The sequence below is a fragment of the Cherax quadricarinatus genome, chromosome 68 (genome assembly GCF_038502225.1).
Source record: "Cherax quadricarinatus isolate ZL_2023a chromosome 68, ASM3850222v1, whole genome shotgun sequence".
Taxonomy (NCBI): Eukaryota; Metazoa; Arthropoda; class Malacostraca; order Decapoda; family Parastacidae; genus Cherax; species Cherax quadricarinatus.
In genome coordinates this window covers 7,488,731-7,505,426 of record NC_091359.1, presented here as the reverse complement: position 1 = coordinate 7,505,426, position 16,696 = coordinate 7,488,731, and the positions used below count along the sequence as shown (strand labels likewise).

At 40.3% G+C, this 16,696-nt stretch overlaps 1 protein-coding gene and 1 long non-coding RNA gene across 5 annotated transcripts in view; one reads left to right on the top strand and one right to left on the bottom strand.

Annotated features, from left to right (window-relative positions):
* The window catches only part of LOC128697775 (uncharacterized), a 65,972-nt gene extending 63,356 nt beyond the window's left edge, over positions 1-2,616 (bottom strand). Inside the window, exon 1 of one of the 4 annotated variants that reach the window (XR_011393935.1) lies at positions 611-2,616. This is a non-coding gene — a long non-coding RNA (uncharacterized lncRNA). The remainder of the gene's footprint in view (positions 1-610) is intronic. The other 3 variants (XR_011393931.1, XR_011393932.1, XR_011393934.1) reach the window with 3 other exon arrangements.
* Positions 1-16,696, top strand: part of LOC128697777 (uncharacterized) — a 111,934-nt gene that overhangs the window by 91,785 nt on the left and 3,453 nt on the right. Inside the window, 3 exon segments of the mRNA XM_070099482.1 lie at positions 2,775-2,967; positions 7,618-7,782; positions 8,288-8,458. Of these exon segments, the coding sequence (XP_069955583.1) occupies positions 2,775-2,967; positions 7,618-7,782; positions 8,288-8,458 (529 nt within the window).

Sequence of the window (16,696 nt, the reverse complement as noted above, 5' to 3'; positions counted from 1 at the left end):
TTGTACTAATGTGTACCTGTAACCAAATAAACTTACTTGCTTGTTTACTTACACTAACACTACCATCATCTACCCATACCTCAACTAGGGTACTGGTGGCTAGGATTCTAGTTATCATACAACACAAGCAATATTTCTACCTTATTGACCCTTTAGGTTTAGCACTTCTCTGATTATAATAATTTCTACTTTACAAGAGATGATGAAGTTCTTAATCACACTCATACAAACGTTTATATTTGATTAATAAAATTACTGAAATGTATACTAAGTGGTTTTCTTTTGTTAATTTATTGAGGTAAAAGTGCAATTATCATACATAATTTATCAGCGTAAATTACCTAGGATAATCCCAAAAAAAAGTCAAGGTACCTTATTTCTATCAGTATCCTTACTTAGTGTGTCTAACAACGTTTTATTAAATATAAACTACATTATTTATGTACCACATAAGAATAAATAAAAAATAAATCTGAGTTTTAAATGAGCTTTTCCTGTCAAAAGTTTATATAAACAAGTGCAGACGACGGTCCAACAAAACAAGTTTATATATTGTGTTTTCCTATAACTTAACAATGAAACTCTTATAACAGATGCAATATAAGCTTACCATTCTTCGCCGTTTCCTAATAAATAATACTTGACAAGCAGAGACTGTTGAACAGCTTAAGTAAAACTCCAGCAGCCTTCCTCAGCGTCATCCCCATGGCAGCCATGATGGACAAGGTGATGAAACATCCACCATTACCATGACAACCAACCATGATTGCCATGGCAACCAGCCACGCTACTCCCCTCTTACTTACACGTGTTCTTCCTCAGTGGGCTGTATAGTCCTTGTGGCTTAGCGCTTCTTTTTGATTATAATAATAATAATAATCTTCCTCAGTGGGAAAATATAACTTCAGGCTATTGAACAATACCTACAAGTGATTTACGAAATAAGTTTAATATGGCCAGCAAAAGCCATCAAGCTAAAATAGATAGAGAAAGCCAACAGGACGATGATGAGCGAAGGGAGACTGAAAACTTCTACACACGTGTTTATGATGAAGCTGTGGCCAAGAAAACTCAACTTGACAATACCATTATTGAGTAAGATTTTGTTATCATTAGTGATTCAATCTGCTTAGTGTAGACGATAGGCTAAAGCCTATCGTCTGCACTAAAGTCATTAATGCTGCATGCAACCAATACACTACAAATTAAGAATACTCTAATTCCTAATAAAGTAGAGGGATGGGGGTGGTTAAACTCTGAACATATACAGTATACACTGAGAGACATACACCTCCCTGTGTATATACGTATCATATAATTCACTATAATGCTCCTGTAGCTCAGTGGCGGAGCAGCAGGCACGTAAATAAGACACAACACGAGGTTTATGCTATTTTACCGTGACAACGTTTCGCCCATCATAAACTTTATCAATTCTCCAAACTGAGAACTGATGATGAAGGCCCTAGTGGGCGAAACGTCTTCTCGATAAAATACCACAAACTTGAAATTATCTTAATGACGCAAACAATAAGGTCAAAACTGGAAGAGTTATGTTGCTCAAGGGTAACACCTGACTCACAAGTGATAACCAGTGGAACAACCTGAATTCGATTTTCAAGTAGATCAAGACTTATATATAAAATACAAGTAGAAGTATAACATTACCATACAGGTGGAAATATAACATTACCATACAGGTGGAAGTATAACATTACCATACAAATGGAAGTAGGCCATCAATCAACTGCGGAATGACGTGTGTATACACACAGTTGATTAATTGATGACATATTTCCACGTGTATGATAATGTTAAAGTTTCATATTACGCAGAGAATCCATAACTTGGAGATTAGGAGGTGCAGGATTACTAAAAGTATTATTCAGAGGGCTGAAGAAGGGTTGTTGAGGTGGCTTGAACATTTAGAGAGGGTGGAACAAGATAGGATGATTTGGAGGGCGTATAAATCTGTAGTGTAAGGAAGGCGGGGGAGAGGTCATCCTAGGTAAGGTTGGAAGGAGTAAATGAGGTTTTGTGTGCGAAGGGCTTAGACTTCCAACGAGCATGTGTGGGCATGTTAGATAGGAGTGGAGGCAAATGGTTATGACGACGTGCTGTTGGAGTGTGAGCAAGGTAACATTTATGAAGGGATTAAGGGAAACCGGTTAGCCGGACTTGTTGAGTCCTGGAGGTGGGAAGTACAGTGCCTGCACTCAGGATGGGTTGTGATATGTTGCAGTTATTGAATTGTAGTGTCGGCACACTTCTGGCAAGACTGATTGACTGATGATGAAAGTGTCTCCTCTTTTTCGGTCACCCTGCCTAGGTGGGAAACGGCGATTAAGAGTCTGGGCTAGGAGCTGAGTCCTGACCTCGGCAAGCACAACTCGAGTGTAACTTAGTACACAACATTTCCTTCCCCTTAATTCCACAGACACATGGTAAAAACAAAAGTGCATATTTCTTAATGAATATACTGTACATTTTTGGTATTAAAGTATAGTGTACAGGCTTAGTATGCAGCCTTAATGATCCACTTGCAGTTCATTACACAAATAACCCGCACATAGGAGAAGAAAAACTAATAACGATGTTTCGGTCCGACTTGATCATTCACAACTCAGTGTGACTTGTGAATGGTCCAAGTCGGACAGAAACGTCGTCATAAGCTTCTCTCTCTCCTACGTGCGGGTTTTTTGTGTATTGTTCCAGTCACGTTATTGTGCCCTTTTGTTCTCCACTTGCAGTTGATATTTAAATTGTCTGTACAGGCAGACCTGCGAGGTGGGAGGTGGCCGCGTTGAGAGCCTCGCCCGCGTGTACAGCACTGGAGGTGAGGGGAACGCCTCCCACCACGCTGCCTTCAATGCCTCCCTCAGCGCCATCCACCAGCAGAGGCAGCGAGCATACACTCGCTACGCTGCTCTTGTGCGTGCTATCCTCACCCACGAGCCAGACCTCCAGGTAGGTCTACATGGTTACGTACCTCCAGGTACTTTGGTGGATAACAGGTAATAGTAGTCTCCAGATACATTGGTGGATAACAGGTAACAGTACAATCTCCAGGTACTATGGTGGATAACAGGTAGTAGTACAGTCTCCAGGTACTGTAGTGGCTACCAGGCACAGGCCTCCAGGTACAGGTCTCCAGGTACTGTAGTGGCTACCAGGCACAGGCCTCCAGGTACAGGTCTCCAGGTACTGTAGTGGCTACCAGGTACAGGTCTCCAGGCACTGTAATGACTACCAGGTACTGGGGTAGAAGCTACCAGGTGGAGTGGTACTGGTCTCCAGGTATTGGAGTAGAGGCTGTCAGGTACAGGCCTCCAGGCACTGGAGTAGAGGCTCCCAGGTACCGAAGTGGAGGCTGTCAGGCACTGGAGTAGAGGCTGCCAGGTACTGGCCTCCAGGCACTGGAGTAGAGGCTGCCTGGTACAGGTCTCCAGGTACTGTAGTGGCTGCCAGGTACTGGAGTGGAGGCTGCGAGGTACTGGAGTAGAGGATGCCAGGTACAGTAGTACAGGTCTCCAGGAACTGAAGTAGTGACTTCTAGGTAGTGGTACAGGCCCCCAGGTACTGCAGTACAAGTTGCCAGGTATAGTAGTACAGGCCTCCAGGTACTGGGGTGACATGCTGAGATCTCCATATACTACGATAGATGATAGTCTTCATTTAGTAACCGATACTGAGTACAGTGGAACCTCTACTTATGAGTTTAATCCATTCCCTGACCTTGCCCGTATCCCGATTTGCGTATGCTGAGTCAATTTTCCTCATTTAAATTAATTAAAATGCAATTAATTCACTCCGGCTCTCAGGAGGCACGACAAAATACTTCAATATTGCACTAATATCAACTCTATGGCTTATTTATCTATCACCATTCCTCTAATATGACATAATAAACAATGTAAATAACATAGAAACCTGATAAATACTCTAAAATAAAATACTATGTCATGTGACAAGTGGTGTCGGCCATTCCCTACCCCAAGCTGCCTTGTGGGCGAGTGGGGTAGACCTCCTGCCATCCCCTGACACTCGACACCACCATTCTAGGTTTCGTGAATAGTATGTGTTCAGTTCTGCTAATATCTCTTGTTGAATTGTGAATTGTGTTTTGATCTTTTAATTGCCATACCTGACTTACTGACTTGACTGACTGACTTACTAACTTGACTGACTTACAGACTTGACTGACTGAATGACTGACTTACTGACTTGACTGAATGGCTTACTGACTTGACTGAATGACTTACTGACTTGACTGAATGACTTACTGACTTGACTGAATGACTTACTGACTTGACTGACTGACTTAACTGACTGACTTGACTTACTGACTTGACTGAATGACTTACTGACTGAATGACTTGACTTACAGACTGACTTGACTGAATGACTTACTGGCTGACTTGACTGACTGTTATGCAGACTACTGCATTATTGTAATAATTGTATAAATAATGTCAACCCATTCGTGGTTGCATGAGAGACTGGCCAGGTGGACATGTATTGGACGGCCAAAGAATCGAACATTTCTGCTTTGAGCTCAATTTCAAGGTACTTTTCGTTGTGAAAACAATCAAAATCATATCTATTTCTGTAACATATCTTCCATTCTATCAAATGAGACCAAAAAACGAGAATACAACCATAAAAAAACATACAAAAATATACTGCTAAAGGGCAGCTAATGGCTGAGAAGTGAACTCTGTTATTTATGGTCCGATTTCCTTCAATTCTGGTGTACGTTAAGAAGCATCTTTCCATCATACATTGCCCAAGTTTAAATAAGATAGTCCAACAAACAACTGAGATCCAATTCCCTAGATCAAGAGCAACAGCCCCTCACCAGCATCAAGGAACCTCCCTTGATGCCAGCTCGCATCTTGATATTTCGCTCACGCCTGGAAGCAAAAAATCGACCGAGTGACTGCTCGTATCTTGAGCTCACATGCTGGGGCACTCGTAAGTAAAGGTTCCACTGTATTGGCTAATTGTGATGCTATCAACAAAATTGTTGATAGCATGTCACCCACTCTCATTTTCTCTCCTTTTACATTCCTTCACCACTCTCTTTATCTCTCAATATACTCCTCCTTCCTTGTATCACTTCTACTTTGTAAAAACCTCTCACATACTAACTTTTTTTCTTTTACTACTCTCTTTACCTCATCATTCCACCAATTACTCTTCTTGACACCCACACCCACTTTCCTGTAACCACAAACTTCTGCTGAACACACTAACACAACATTTTTAAATCTACCCCATACCTCTTCAATTTCATTGCCTATACTCTCACTAGTCCATTTTTCTTCCAATAGTTGTTTATATCTTATCCTAACTGCCTCCTCCTTTAGCTCATAAACATTCACCTGCCTCTTACTTGCTGATTCCATTCTCCTTGTATCCCATCTACCTTTTGCTCTCACTGTAGTTACAACTAAAAAGTGACCTGATATATCTGTTGCCCCTCTATAAACACGCACATCCTGAAGTCTACCCATCAGTCTTTTATCTACTAGTACATAGTCCAACAAACTACTATCATTATGCCCTATATCATATCTTGTATACTTATTTATCCTTTTTTTTCTTAAAATATGTATTACCTATAACCAAACCCCTTTCTACACAAAGTTCAAAGTCATTTCATTGATTCAGACTCTTTAAAATGTCTAGTTATCAGGTTTAATGCTTACTTTCTGCATGATGCTCTTGCTTAATGAATCTGTAACAGGAAAAAATAATAGTGTTCTGGTGCTTATTTTACCTTCATAATACCATTATTTAACTTTATAAAACCTAGTTTAAATCTGGAGGTGGGCCCCGCTTCACAGTGCTTGTTTACGGTGTTTTGCTAATGTAGTATACTTGAATACCTGAAGTGGTTTTCAGTTAATATTCATTCTTCATTTATTTAGACTTCCTACAGTAAATATATTCACCACTCACTATTAGCTAAGGATGAAAATATCTGAAGGTAAGTAATGTGTGTACTGTATATACTCTTTAAGGCCTAGCTCCATTGCTCACTTAATATATGATAAGGATTAAATATTAAGGATTTTATTTCTTTGCACAGTTTACAATGTGTAATTACAAATTTGATTTGCTAAGTACAAAGAAAGCCACTATCATGCTGGGGCATTTTGGGCAGACTTAAACCTAATGCTTAACAGACTACTTAATACTAGGCATATATATCATAGCTGGTTCAAATTGTACATCATTTTTTATATTTCAATACAGGTAGTTAGTGATTTAGTAGTAATTGAATTAACAAGTAATTGAATCTGAAAGCGAAAAAACCCCAAAAGATGCTGTTTCACTTTACAGCAGTAGCCCAGAACCTAACCTGCTGTATAAGCGAGGTTTGCCTGTATTTGTGTATTTTATATACACTGTATCATAACTGTTCATCAGCTCCCATCCTCATCCTCATATCTGACACAGAGATGTAAACCACAGCACCATATCCTTTGTTGATGTTACCAGAATTTGCACAAGTGTCATTCATTCACTGAAGACACTGCAAATCTCCAACTGGATATTAACCAAGTCTTTACATGGGCCTCAGACAACAACATAAATGAAGACAAATTTCAATTACTCTGCCATGGAAAACTCGAGGAAATAAAAACCACGCAACAGAGCGGAAAACTATTGTGAAGGACCTGGGAGTGATAATGTAAGAAAATCTCACTTTCAAAGATCACAACAATGTCTCTACCACACCTGCTAGGACAATGATAAGATGGATAATGAGAACCTTCAAAACTAGGGATGCCAAGCCAATGATGATTCTTTTTAAATTGTTTGTTTTATCTACGCTGGAATACTGCTGTACACTAACAGCCCCTTTCAAGGTAGGTGAAACTGCAGACTAGAGAATATGCAGAGAATTTCCATTGTACGTGTAAGTACAATAAAGCACCTCAATTACTGGGAATGGTTGAAGTCCCATGACCCATACTCTTTGAAATGTAGGTGTGAAAGATACACATCATAATATACATTTGGAAAATCCTAGAGGGACTAGTTCCAAATCTGCACACGGAAATCACTCCCTATGAAAGCAAAAAACTTGACAGGTGGTGCAACATCATCCCAATGAAAAGCAGGGTTGCCGTGAGTATGCTAAGAGACAACACAATAAGTGTCAGGGGCCCAAGATTTTTCAACTGCCTCCCAGCATACATAATGGGGATTACCAATAGACCCCTGGCTGTTTTCAAGAGGGAGCTGGACAGGCACCTAAAGTCAGTACCTGACTAGCCAGGCTGTGGTTCATAGCTTGGTTTGTGTGCAGCCAGCAGTAACAGCCTGGTTGATCAGGTCCTGATCCACCATGAGGCCTGGTAATGGACTGATCTATGGGGGTGTTGACTCCTGGAATACCCTCCAGGTATAGTATATATAAAATACAAACATAATTTGGGAAATCTACAAATAATTTTACAGACAGTAATATAAAATAGTACAAGAGTTCTGAAGGCACATAAATGTTGTAGTTATAAATCACTGACAAATTAAGTAGTTATTGCTTACTTTCACTTATATTTTCCTATTCTCTTTTTCCATTTTCCTGCTGGTGTGCTGTGGCAGGCTCAGGAGGAGCGTCGCAAGGAATGTGAAAGAGTGCTGCAGCGACAGCAGCAGGAGGAAGGCAGCCAGGAGGAGGAGGTGCACCGCCTACAGCAGTTGATCCTCGCCACACGTAAGGCCACAGCTGCCACAACCGCCAAGGTCGCCACTTACTCTACCTATAGGGTCAGTTTCTTTATAGATATACATGTCATTACTTTTTTGCATGGTTGTTATTTTTTAGTTACCAGTTATCAAAGGCACTTGGCTTATTTTGTGTGAGTGCACTCACCTGTTTGTAGTTATAGGAGTCAATTCTCAGATCCTGGCCCAGCCTCTTGACTCTTCACTCTCTAGATTCACTTCTTCTTAACCTTGTGGGCCCTTTCATACCTGCTCTTAAAACTGTGTCTCATGGGCCCTATTGTACCTGCTCTTAAAACTGTGTCTCATCAGCCCTATTGTACCTGCTCTTAAAACTGAGTATGAAGCCTGGCTCCACAACATCCTCACTAATTCTACTGAAGAAATACTTCCCAACATCCTTGTGGCTCATCTGTACTTTTAATTTCCAGTGGTCTCCCAGAATTCCATTTTTTTTGCATTTCCCTGCTAACCTTATCAGTTCTCATAACAATTTGTATCCAAAGACACTAAAGCTGACTCCAGTATCTCTTGAACGAATTTACAGGAGTATGTGGAGCGGAGTGTGTCCACATTTGGCACAGAGGCTGCCACAGTCGAGGGTGTATGTGGTCGATTCCGTGACGTCTTGACCTTGCGTCTGCAGCTGCTTCTAATGGTTAACCATGCCCTCCAACAGTTGCACCAGGCCCGTCGTCAGCTACTCATCTTCGTACAGGTAAGCCCTACTCCAACCACTCCTCAGATGTGTTCTAGTTGCTGCATGATTAGAGAAGACTATCCCCATATCCCACAAGTCCAGCCCACTCTACCTCAATACACACAAGTGGCAGTAGAGCTGCATGTCCTGGTCTAACAATACTCCAATCTCCATTATTAGGGTCACAATATTGTAAGAACATAAGAAGGAGCACTATAGCAGATCTACTGGCCCAAACTCCATCCACTCATGTATTTGTCCAACCTATTTTTAAAACTACACAACGATTTAGCTTCAGTGACATTACTCAGGATAGGAGTTTCTTCCACTCGCTCACATATTATCCACTGCTAGTTCCTCATCTTGCACATAATCCTAGCTGTCAAAGAAAGCTTTCAGTACAGGATAACTATGAAGATTGAGACACTTATGCGGCATATGGGAATCTTTATTCAGGAAACGTTTCGCCACACAGTGGCTTCATCAGTCCAATACAAAGAGGTAGGCGTAAGGAGAGGAGGAGAATGAGGTAATCAGTCCCTCAACCTGGAGTCGATGTGTTCAGTCCATCAATCTTGTAGAATATACAGCATAGGGCCGTAGACGTGGCTTATATACTGTAGTGAGGTGACGTGAAGCAGGTGGAGGCGGGGTCATAGTGGTACCATCCACTAGTCGAAGTAGGTCTTCGTCCAAAGGTTGAACAAGTGTTGAAGAATTCTTTGTAACAAGATCCCATGATGCTGCAGTGTCTGACAGTTGTGATGAATGGTTTGAAAAACCGACAAGTTGAATGGACTGAACACATCGACTCTAGGTTGAGGGACTGATTACCTCATTCTCCTCCTCTCCTTACGCCTACCTCTTTGTATTGGACTGATGAAGCCACTGTGTGGCGAAACGTTTCCTGAATAAAGATTCCCATATGCCGCATAAGTGTCTCAATCTTCAACTTGTCGGTTTTTCAAACCATTCATCACACACACAGGATAACTATATAGGGTATCCTCTGCACATTTTTTTTTTTCCTGGGAGGGTGTTTACACTGGGGTACTTGAGTATCTTCACCGTCAAGTGAAACTATCTTGTGTTTGAGATATCCTATAATGCCTGAACCTTAAACAACCTGATGAGGGGGTAGTGATCATTCACTAAGGTGACTGATCCAGGTATATGTCTTTGTGATCTGAAAAAGCCTGCTGTATAGGAGGCAATGAAGTTAGGACAATCAAGTCTAACAAAAATGCTGCACCTGTGTAAAAACTTCATATGCATACAATGCCCTAAAATATGGGACTCTCTGCCTGAAAATCCCAAAGATCCCCTGTCTGCCAACCACTTCAAAGCTATTATTCAGGAAAAATAAAAGCACTAATGATGCAATTATAAAAATGCTAGACCTGCTTTACACAGCATTGGAAAATAAGGAATATCCACTAGGAATTTTTATTGACCTAAGAAAAGCGTTTGACACAGTAGACCACGGCATCCTACTCCACAAACTTGACCACTATGGTATAAGAGGCCATGCGCTTGCATATTTTAAATCCTACCTTTCTAATAGGTATCAGTATGTCACCATTGAAGACACAGCCTCATCAATACGGCCACTTGATACTGGAGTTCCACAGGGAAGTGTCCTTGGACCCCTGCTCTTCCTCATTTACATCAGTGATCTTCCAAACGTATCCCAACACCTGAAACCCATTCTCTTTGCTGAAGACACGACTTATGTCATCTCGCACCCTAATCTTGCCACCCTCAACACCATTGTTAATGAGGAGCTGCTCAAAATATCAACTTGGATGACAGCCAATAAACTTACACTTAACACTGACAAAACCTACTATATTATGTTTGGTAGCAGAGCAGGTGTTGAGCAACTTAACATTAAGATCAACAATACTCTAATTGCCAGACATAATGAGGGCAAATTCCTTGGCCTATACCTCAACAACAACCTAAATTTCAGCACCCATATCCAACACATAACAAAAAAAGTATCCAAAACGGTGGGGATCCTCTCCAAGATACGATACTACGTGCCGCAAATTGCCCTTCTCACACTATACCATTCACTTATATATCCATACCTCACCTATGTTATCTGTGCTTGGGGTTCAACTGCAGCAACACACCTAAAGCCAATAATAACCCAACAAAAAGCCGCAGTAAGAACAATCACTAAATCCCATCCCTGGCAACACACCCCATCACTCTTCATAGATCTAAACTTACTACCTGTTCAGAACATCCACACTTACTACTGTGCAATCTATATCTACAGGACCTTAAATTCCAATATTAACCTTGACCTAAAATGCTTTCTTGATAGTTGTCACAGGATCCACAGGCATAACACCAGACACAAACATCTCTATGACATTCCCTGTGTTCGACTAAACAAAAATTCAATGTATTTCAAAGGACCTAAAATCTGGAACACCCTACCTGAAAACTACAGTTAGAAAACATCTTATCTCCCTGATCCACCCCGACAACTAACTACATGATAGCCACCTGGTGGTTCACAATTACACTCACCCACTGACTATAAACCCAGAAATACTAATCTTAATCTTAAAATAATAAATCCCAACTAGTCATAAGTTTGCCTATGATACTCCAATATAGACACTTTGTATTGTGCCAAAACAAAAGCATTCACATAGCTAAATTCACAAATTATGATGTAGTCACTTAGCCTGAATACCATAATCTGTAAGGATTTAATGTTAAGAATTATTCTAAGTCTGCTCGAAATGCCTAGCCAGGCTAGGTGTCCTAGTGGCCCCCTCTGTAATTAGTATTTTATAACATGTAAGCCACACAATACTCAAAACCTGTAAACCCTACATTGTAACCCTTATAGAGAATAAACTTGAATTGAATTGAATTATCAAAAAGCACCTCATTATCTTAATGATCAAAACAGTAATATACTACATCCAACAAAACCTGAAACCCTGTTATTCATCCAATTCTGTCTCTGTTCTTCTTCCAGCTTTCCGTCAACTCCTATATATTATTACTGTCTCATCATATTTGTATTATAATTCAAGTAACTACTACCACTCACTCTGCTCAAACTTGACAGTTATATCTTTTTATTATTTTATTTATTATCACACTGGCCTATTCCCACCAAGGCAGGGTGGCCCGAAAAAGAAAAACTTTCACCATCATTCACTGCCGGTTTCACTACAGTTTTAAACTGCAACATTAACACCCCTCCTTCAGAGTGCAGGCACTGTACTTCCCATCTCCAGGACTCAAGTCCGGCCTGCCGGTTTCCCTGAACCCCTTCATAAATGTTACTTTGCTCACATTCCAACAGCATGTCAAGTATTAAAAACCATTTGTCTCCATTCACTCCTATCAAACATGCTCACGCATGCCTGCTGGAAGTCCAAGCCCCTCGCACACAAAACCTCCTTTACCCCCTCCCTCCAACCTTTCCTAGGCCAACCCCTACCCCGCCTTCCTTCCACTACAGACTGATACACTGTTGAAGTCATTCTGTTTCGCTCCATTCTCTCTACATGTCCGAACCACCTCAACAACCCTTCCTCAGCCCTCTGGACAACAGTTTTGGTAATCCCGCACCTCCTCCTAACTTCCAAACTACGAATTCTCTGCATTATATTCACACCACACATTGCCCTCAGACATGACATCTCCACTGCCTCCAGCCTTCTCCTCGCTGCAACATTCATCACCCATGCTTCACACCCATATAAGAGCGTTGGTAAAACTATACTCTCATACATTCCCCTCTTTGCCTCCAAGGACAAAGTTCTTTGTCTCCACAGACTCCTAAATGCACCACTCACCCTTTTCCCCTCATCAGTTCTATGATTCACCTCATCTTTCATAGACCCATCCGCTGACACGTCCACTCCCAAATATCTGAATACATTCACCTCCTCCATACTCTCTCCCTCCAATCTGATATCCAATCTTTCATCACCTAATCTCTTTGTTATCCTCATAACCTTACTCTTTCCTGTATTCACTTTTAATTTTCTTCTTTTGCATACCCTACCAAATTCATCCACCTATCTCTGCAACTTCTCTTCAGAATCTCCTAAGAGCACAGTGTCATCAGCAAAGAGCAACTGTGACAACTCCCACTTTATGTGTGATTCTTTATCTTTTAACTCCACGCCTCTTGCCAAGACCCTCGCATTTACTTCTCTTACAACCCCATCTATAAATATATTAAACAACCACGGTGACATCACACATCCTTGTCTAAGGCCTACTTTTACTGGGAAATAATTTCCCTCTTTCCTACATACTCTAACTTGAGCCTCACTATCCTCGTAAAAACTCTTCACTGCTTTCAGTAACCTACCTCCTACACCATAAACCTGCAACATCTGCCACATTGCTCCCTATCCACCCTGTCATACGTCTTTTCCAAATCCATAAATGCCACAAAGACCTCTTTAGCCTTATCTAAATACTGTTCACTTATGTGTTTCACTGTAAACACCTGGTCCACACACCCCCTACCTTTCCTAAAGTCTCCTTGTTCATCTGCTATCCTATTCTCCGTCTTACTCTTAATTCTTTCAATAATAACTCTACCATACACTTTACCAGGTATACTCAACAAACTTATCCCCCTATAATTTTTGCACTCTCTTTTGTCCCCTTTGCCTTTATACAAAGGAACTATACATGCTCTCTGCCAATCCCTAGGTACCTTACCCTCTTCCATACATTTATTAAATAATTGCACCAACCACTCCAAAACTATATCCCCACCTGCTTTTAACATTTCTATCTTTATCCCGTCAATCCCGGCTGCCTTACCCCCTTTCATTTTACCTACTGCCTCACGAACTTCCCCCACACTCACAACTGGCTCTTCCTCACTCCTACAAGATGTTATTCCTCCTTGCCCTATACACGAAATCACAGCTTCCCTATCTTCATCAACATTTAACAATTCCTCAAAATATTCCCTCCATCTTCCCAATACCTCTAACTCTCCATTTAATAACTCTCCTCTCCTATTTTTAACTGACAAATCCATTTGTTCTCTAGGCTTCCTTAACTTGTTAATCTCACTCCAAAACTTTTTCTTATTTTCAACAAAATTTGTTGATAACATCTCACCCACTCTCTCATTTGCTCTCTTTTTACACTGCTTCACCACTCTCTTAACCTCTCTCTTTTTCTCCATATACTCTTCCCTCCTTGCATCACTTCTACTTTGTAAAAACTTCTCATATGCTAACTTTTTCTGCCTTACTACTCTCTTCACATCATCATTCCACCAATCGCTCCTCTTCCCTCCCGCACCCACCTTCCTATAACCACAAACTTCTGCTGAACACTCCAACACTACATTTTTAAACCTACCCCATACCTCTTCGATCCCATTGCCTATGCTCTCATTAGCCCATCTATCCTCCAATAGCTGTTTATATCTTAACCTAACTGCCTCCTCTTTTAGTTTATAAACCTTCACCTCTCTCTTCCCTGATGCTTCTATTCTCCTTGTATCCCATCTACCTTTTACTCTCAGTGTTATATCTTCTTACTGTGATTTTTTTTAATGAATTAACTGAGTAAGTGTTAAGCATAACAGCAAAAATTTCATTTGTCGCTGTATGTCATAAGTTATTTTAAAGCTGCCCAAAATACTCTGCATTTTGGGCATTCTATAAAATGTGTTGCTAACATCACCTTTTCTGTAAACTATTCTTTATGGAAAAAATATTTATTATATTTTATTTTTTTTACTTTTCCTTAAGGGGACCCACTATACATATTTCCTTTCAGGGGGTATACCTATATACGTATTGTGGCGGGAGTTAATTGTAAGCCCACAAGTTTAAATTGTAAAGTGGACAAGTTCAAAATGTTAAGTGGGACAATATTTCCTTTCAAGAAGGACTAAACCACTGTCAAGTAGTGAGAAGGAATACTGTATTATGAAAGTCAATAGTAACTTCAAGGTCACCTTACTACTGGCTTTGAAAATCTTCATATGTGGCTTGATGAAGGTCTAAAATACTTCCAGTTTTTGGCTAGGTAAGATTTGTCAGGAAACAGGACAAGTGTTTCCTGATGCGGGTCTTAGTCAGATGATGACCCACCACTGGGGCTTTTGGTCATCTGACCAAGGCCTTCTGCTGGCTTACTGGTCCACCCCTTTAAAAATTAGGTTTATAATAAAGTCCAAAGGTTCCAGTTTTCATTTACAATTTATGGGTTTGTGATGTGACAAGAGTTTTGCAAGAGAGGTGATGTTATAGTGCTACATGACAGGTGATGTTATAGTGCTACATGACAGGTGATGTTATAGTGCTACATGACAGGTAATGTTATAGTGCTACATGACAGGTGATGTTATAGTGCTACATGACAGGTGATGTTATAGTGCTACATGACAGGTGATGTTATAGTGCTACATGACAGGTGATGTTATAGTGCTACATGACAGGTGATGTTATAGTGCTACATGACAGGTGATGTTACAGTGCTACATGACAGGTGATGTTATAGTGCTACATGACAGGTGATGTTATAGTGCTACATGACAGGTGATGTTATAGTGCTACATGACAAGTAATGTTACAGTGCTACATGACAAGTAATGTTATAGTGCTACATGACAAGTAATGTTACAGTGCTACATGACAGGTGATGTTATAGTGCTACATGACAAGTAATGTTACAGTGCTACATGACAGGTGATGTTATAGTGCTACATGACAAGTAATGTTACAGTGCTACATGACAGGTGATGTTATAGTGCTACATGACAGGTGATGTTATAGTGCTACATGACAGGTGATGTTATAGTGCTACATGACAGGTGATGTTATAGTGCTACATAACAGGTGATGTTATAGTGCTACATGACAAGTAATGTTACAGTGCTACATGACAGGTGATGTTATGGTGCTACATGACAAGTAATGTTACAGTGCTACATGACAGGTGATGTTATAGTGCTACATGACAAGTAATGTTACAGTGCTACATGACAGGTGATGTTATAGTGCTACATGACAAGTAATGTTACAGTGCTACATGACAAGTAATGTTACAGTGCTACATGACAGGTGATGTTACAGTGCTACATGACAGGTGATGTTATAGTGCTACATGACAGGTGATGTTACAGTGCTACATGACAAGTAATGTTACAGTGCTACATGACAGGTGATGTTATAGTGCTACATGACAAGTAATGTTACAGTGCTACATGACAAGTAATGTTACAGTGCTACATGACAGGTGATGTTATAGTGCTACATGACAAGTAATGTTACAGTGCTACATGACAAGTAATGTTACAGTGCTACATGACAGGTGATGTTATAGTGCTACATGACAGGTAATGTTATAGTGCTACATGACAAGTAATGTTACAGTGCTACATGACAGGTGATGTTATAGTGCTACATGACAAGTAATTTTACAGTGCTACATGACAAGTAATGTTACAGTGCTACATGACAAGTAATGTTACAGTGCTACATGACAAGTAATGTTACAGTGCTACATGACAGGTGATGTTATAGTGCTACATGACAGGTAATGTTATAGTGCTACATGACAGGTAATGTTACAGTGCTACATGACAGGTGATGTTATAGTGCTACATGACAGGTAATGTTATAGTGCTACATGACAGGTAATGTTATAGTGCTACATGACAGGTGATGTTATAGTGCTACATGACAGGTAATGTTACAGTGCTACATGACAGGTGATGTTATAGTGCTACATGACAGGTAATGTTATAGTGCTACATGACAAGTAATGTTACAGTGCTACATGACAAGTAATGTTACAGTGCTACATGACAAGTAATGTTACAGTGCTACATGACAGGTGATGTTATAGTGCTACATGACAGGTAATGTTATAGTGCTACATGACAAGTAATGTTACAGTGCTACATGACAGGTGATGTTATAGTGCTACATGACAAGTAATGTTACAGTGCTACATGACAGGTGATGTTATAGTGCTACATGACAAGTAATGTTACAGTGCTACATGACAGGTGATGTTATAGTGCTACATGACAAGTAATGTTACAGTGCTACATGACAAGTAATGTTACAGTGCTACATGACAAGTAATGTTACAGTGCTACATGACAAGTAATGTTATAGTGCTACATGACAAGTAATGTTACAGTGCTACATGACAAGTAATGTTACAGTGCTACATGACAGGTGATGTTATAGTGCTACATGACAGGTAATGTTACAGTGCTACATG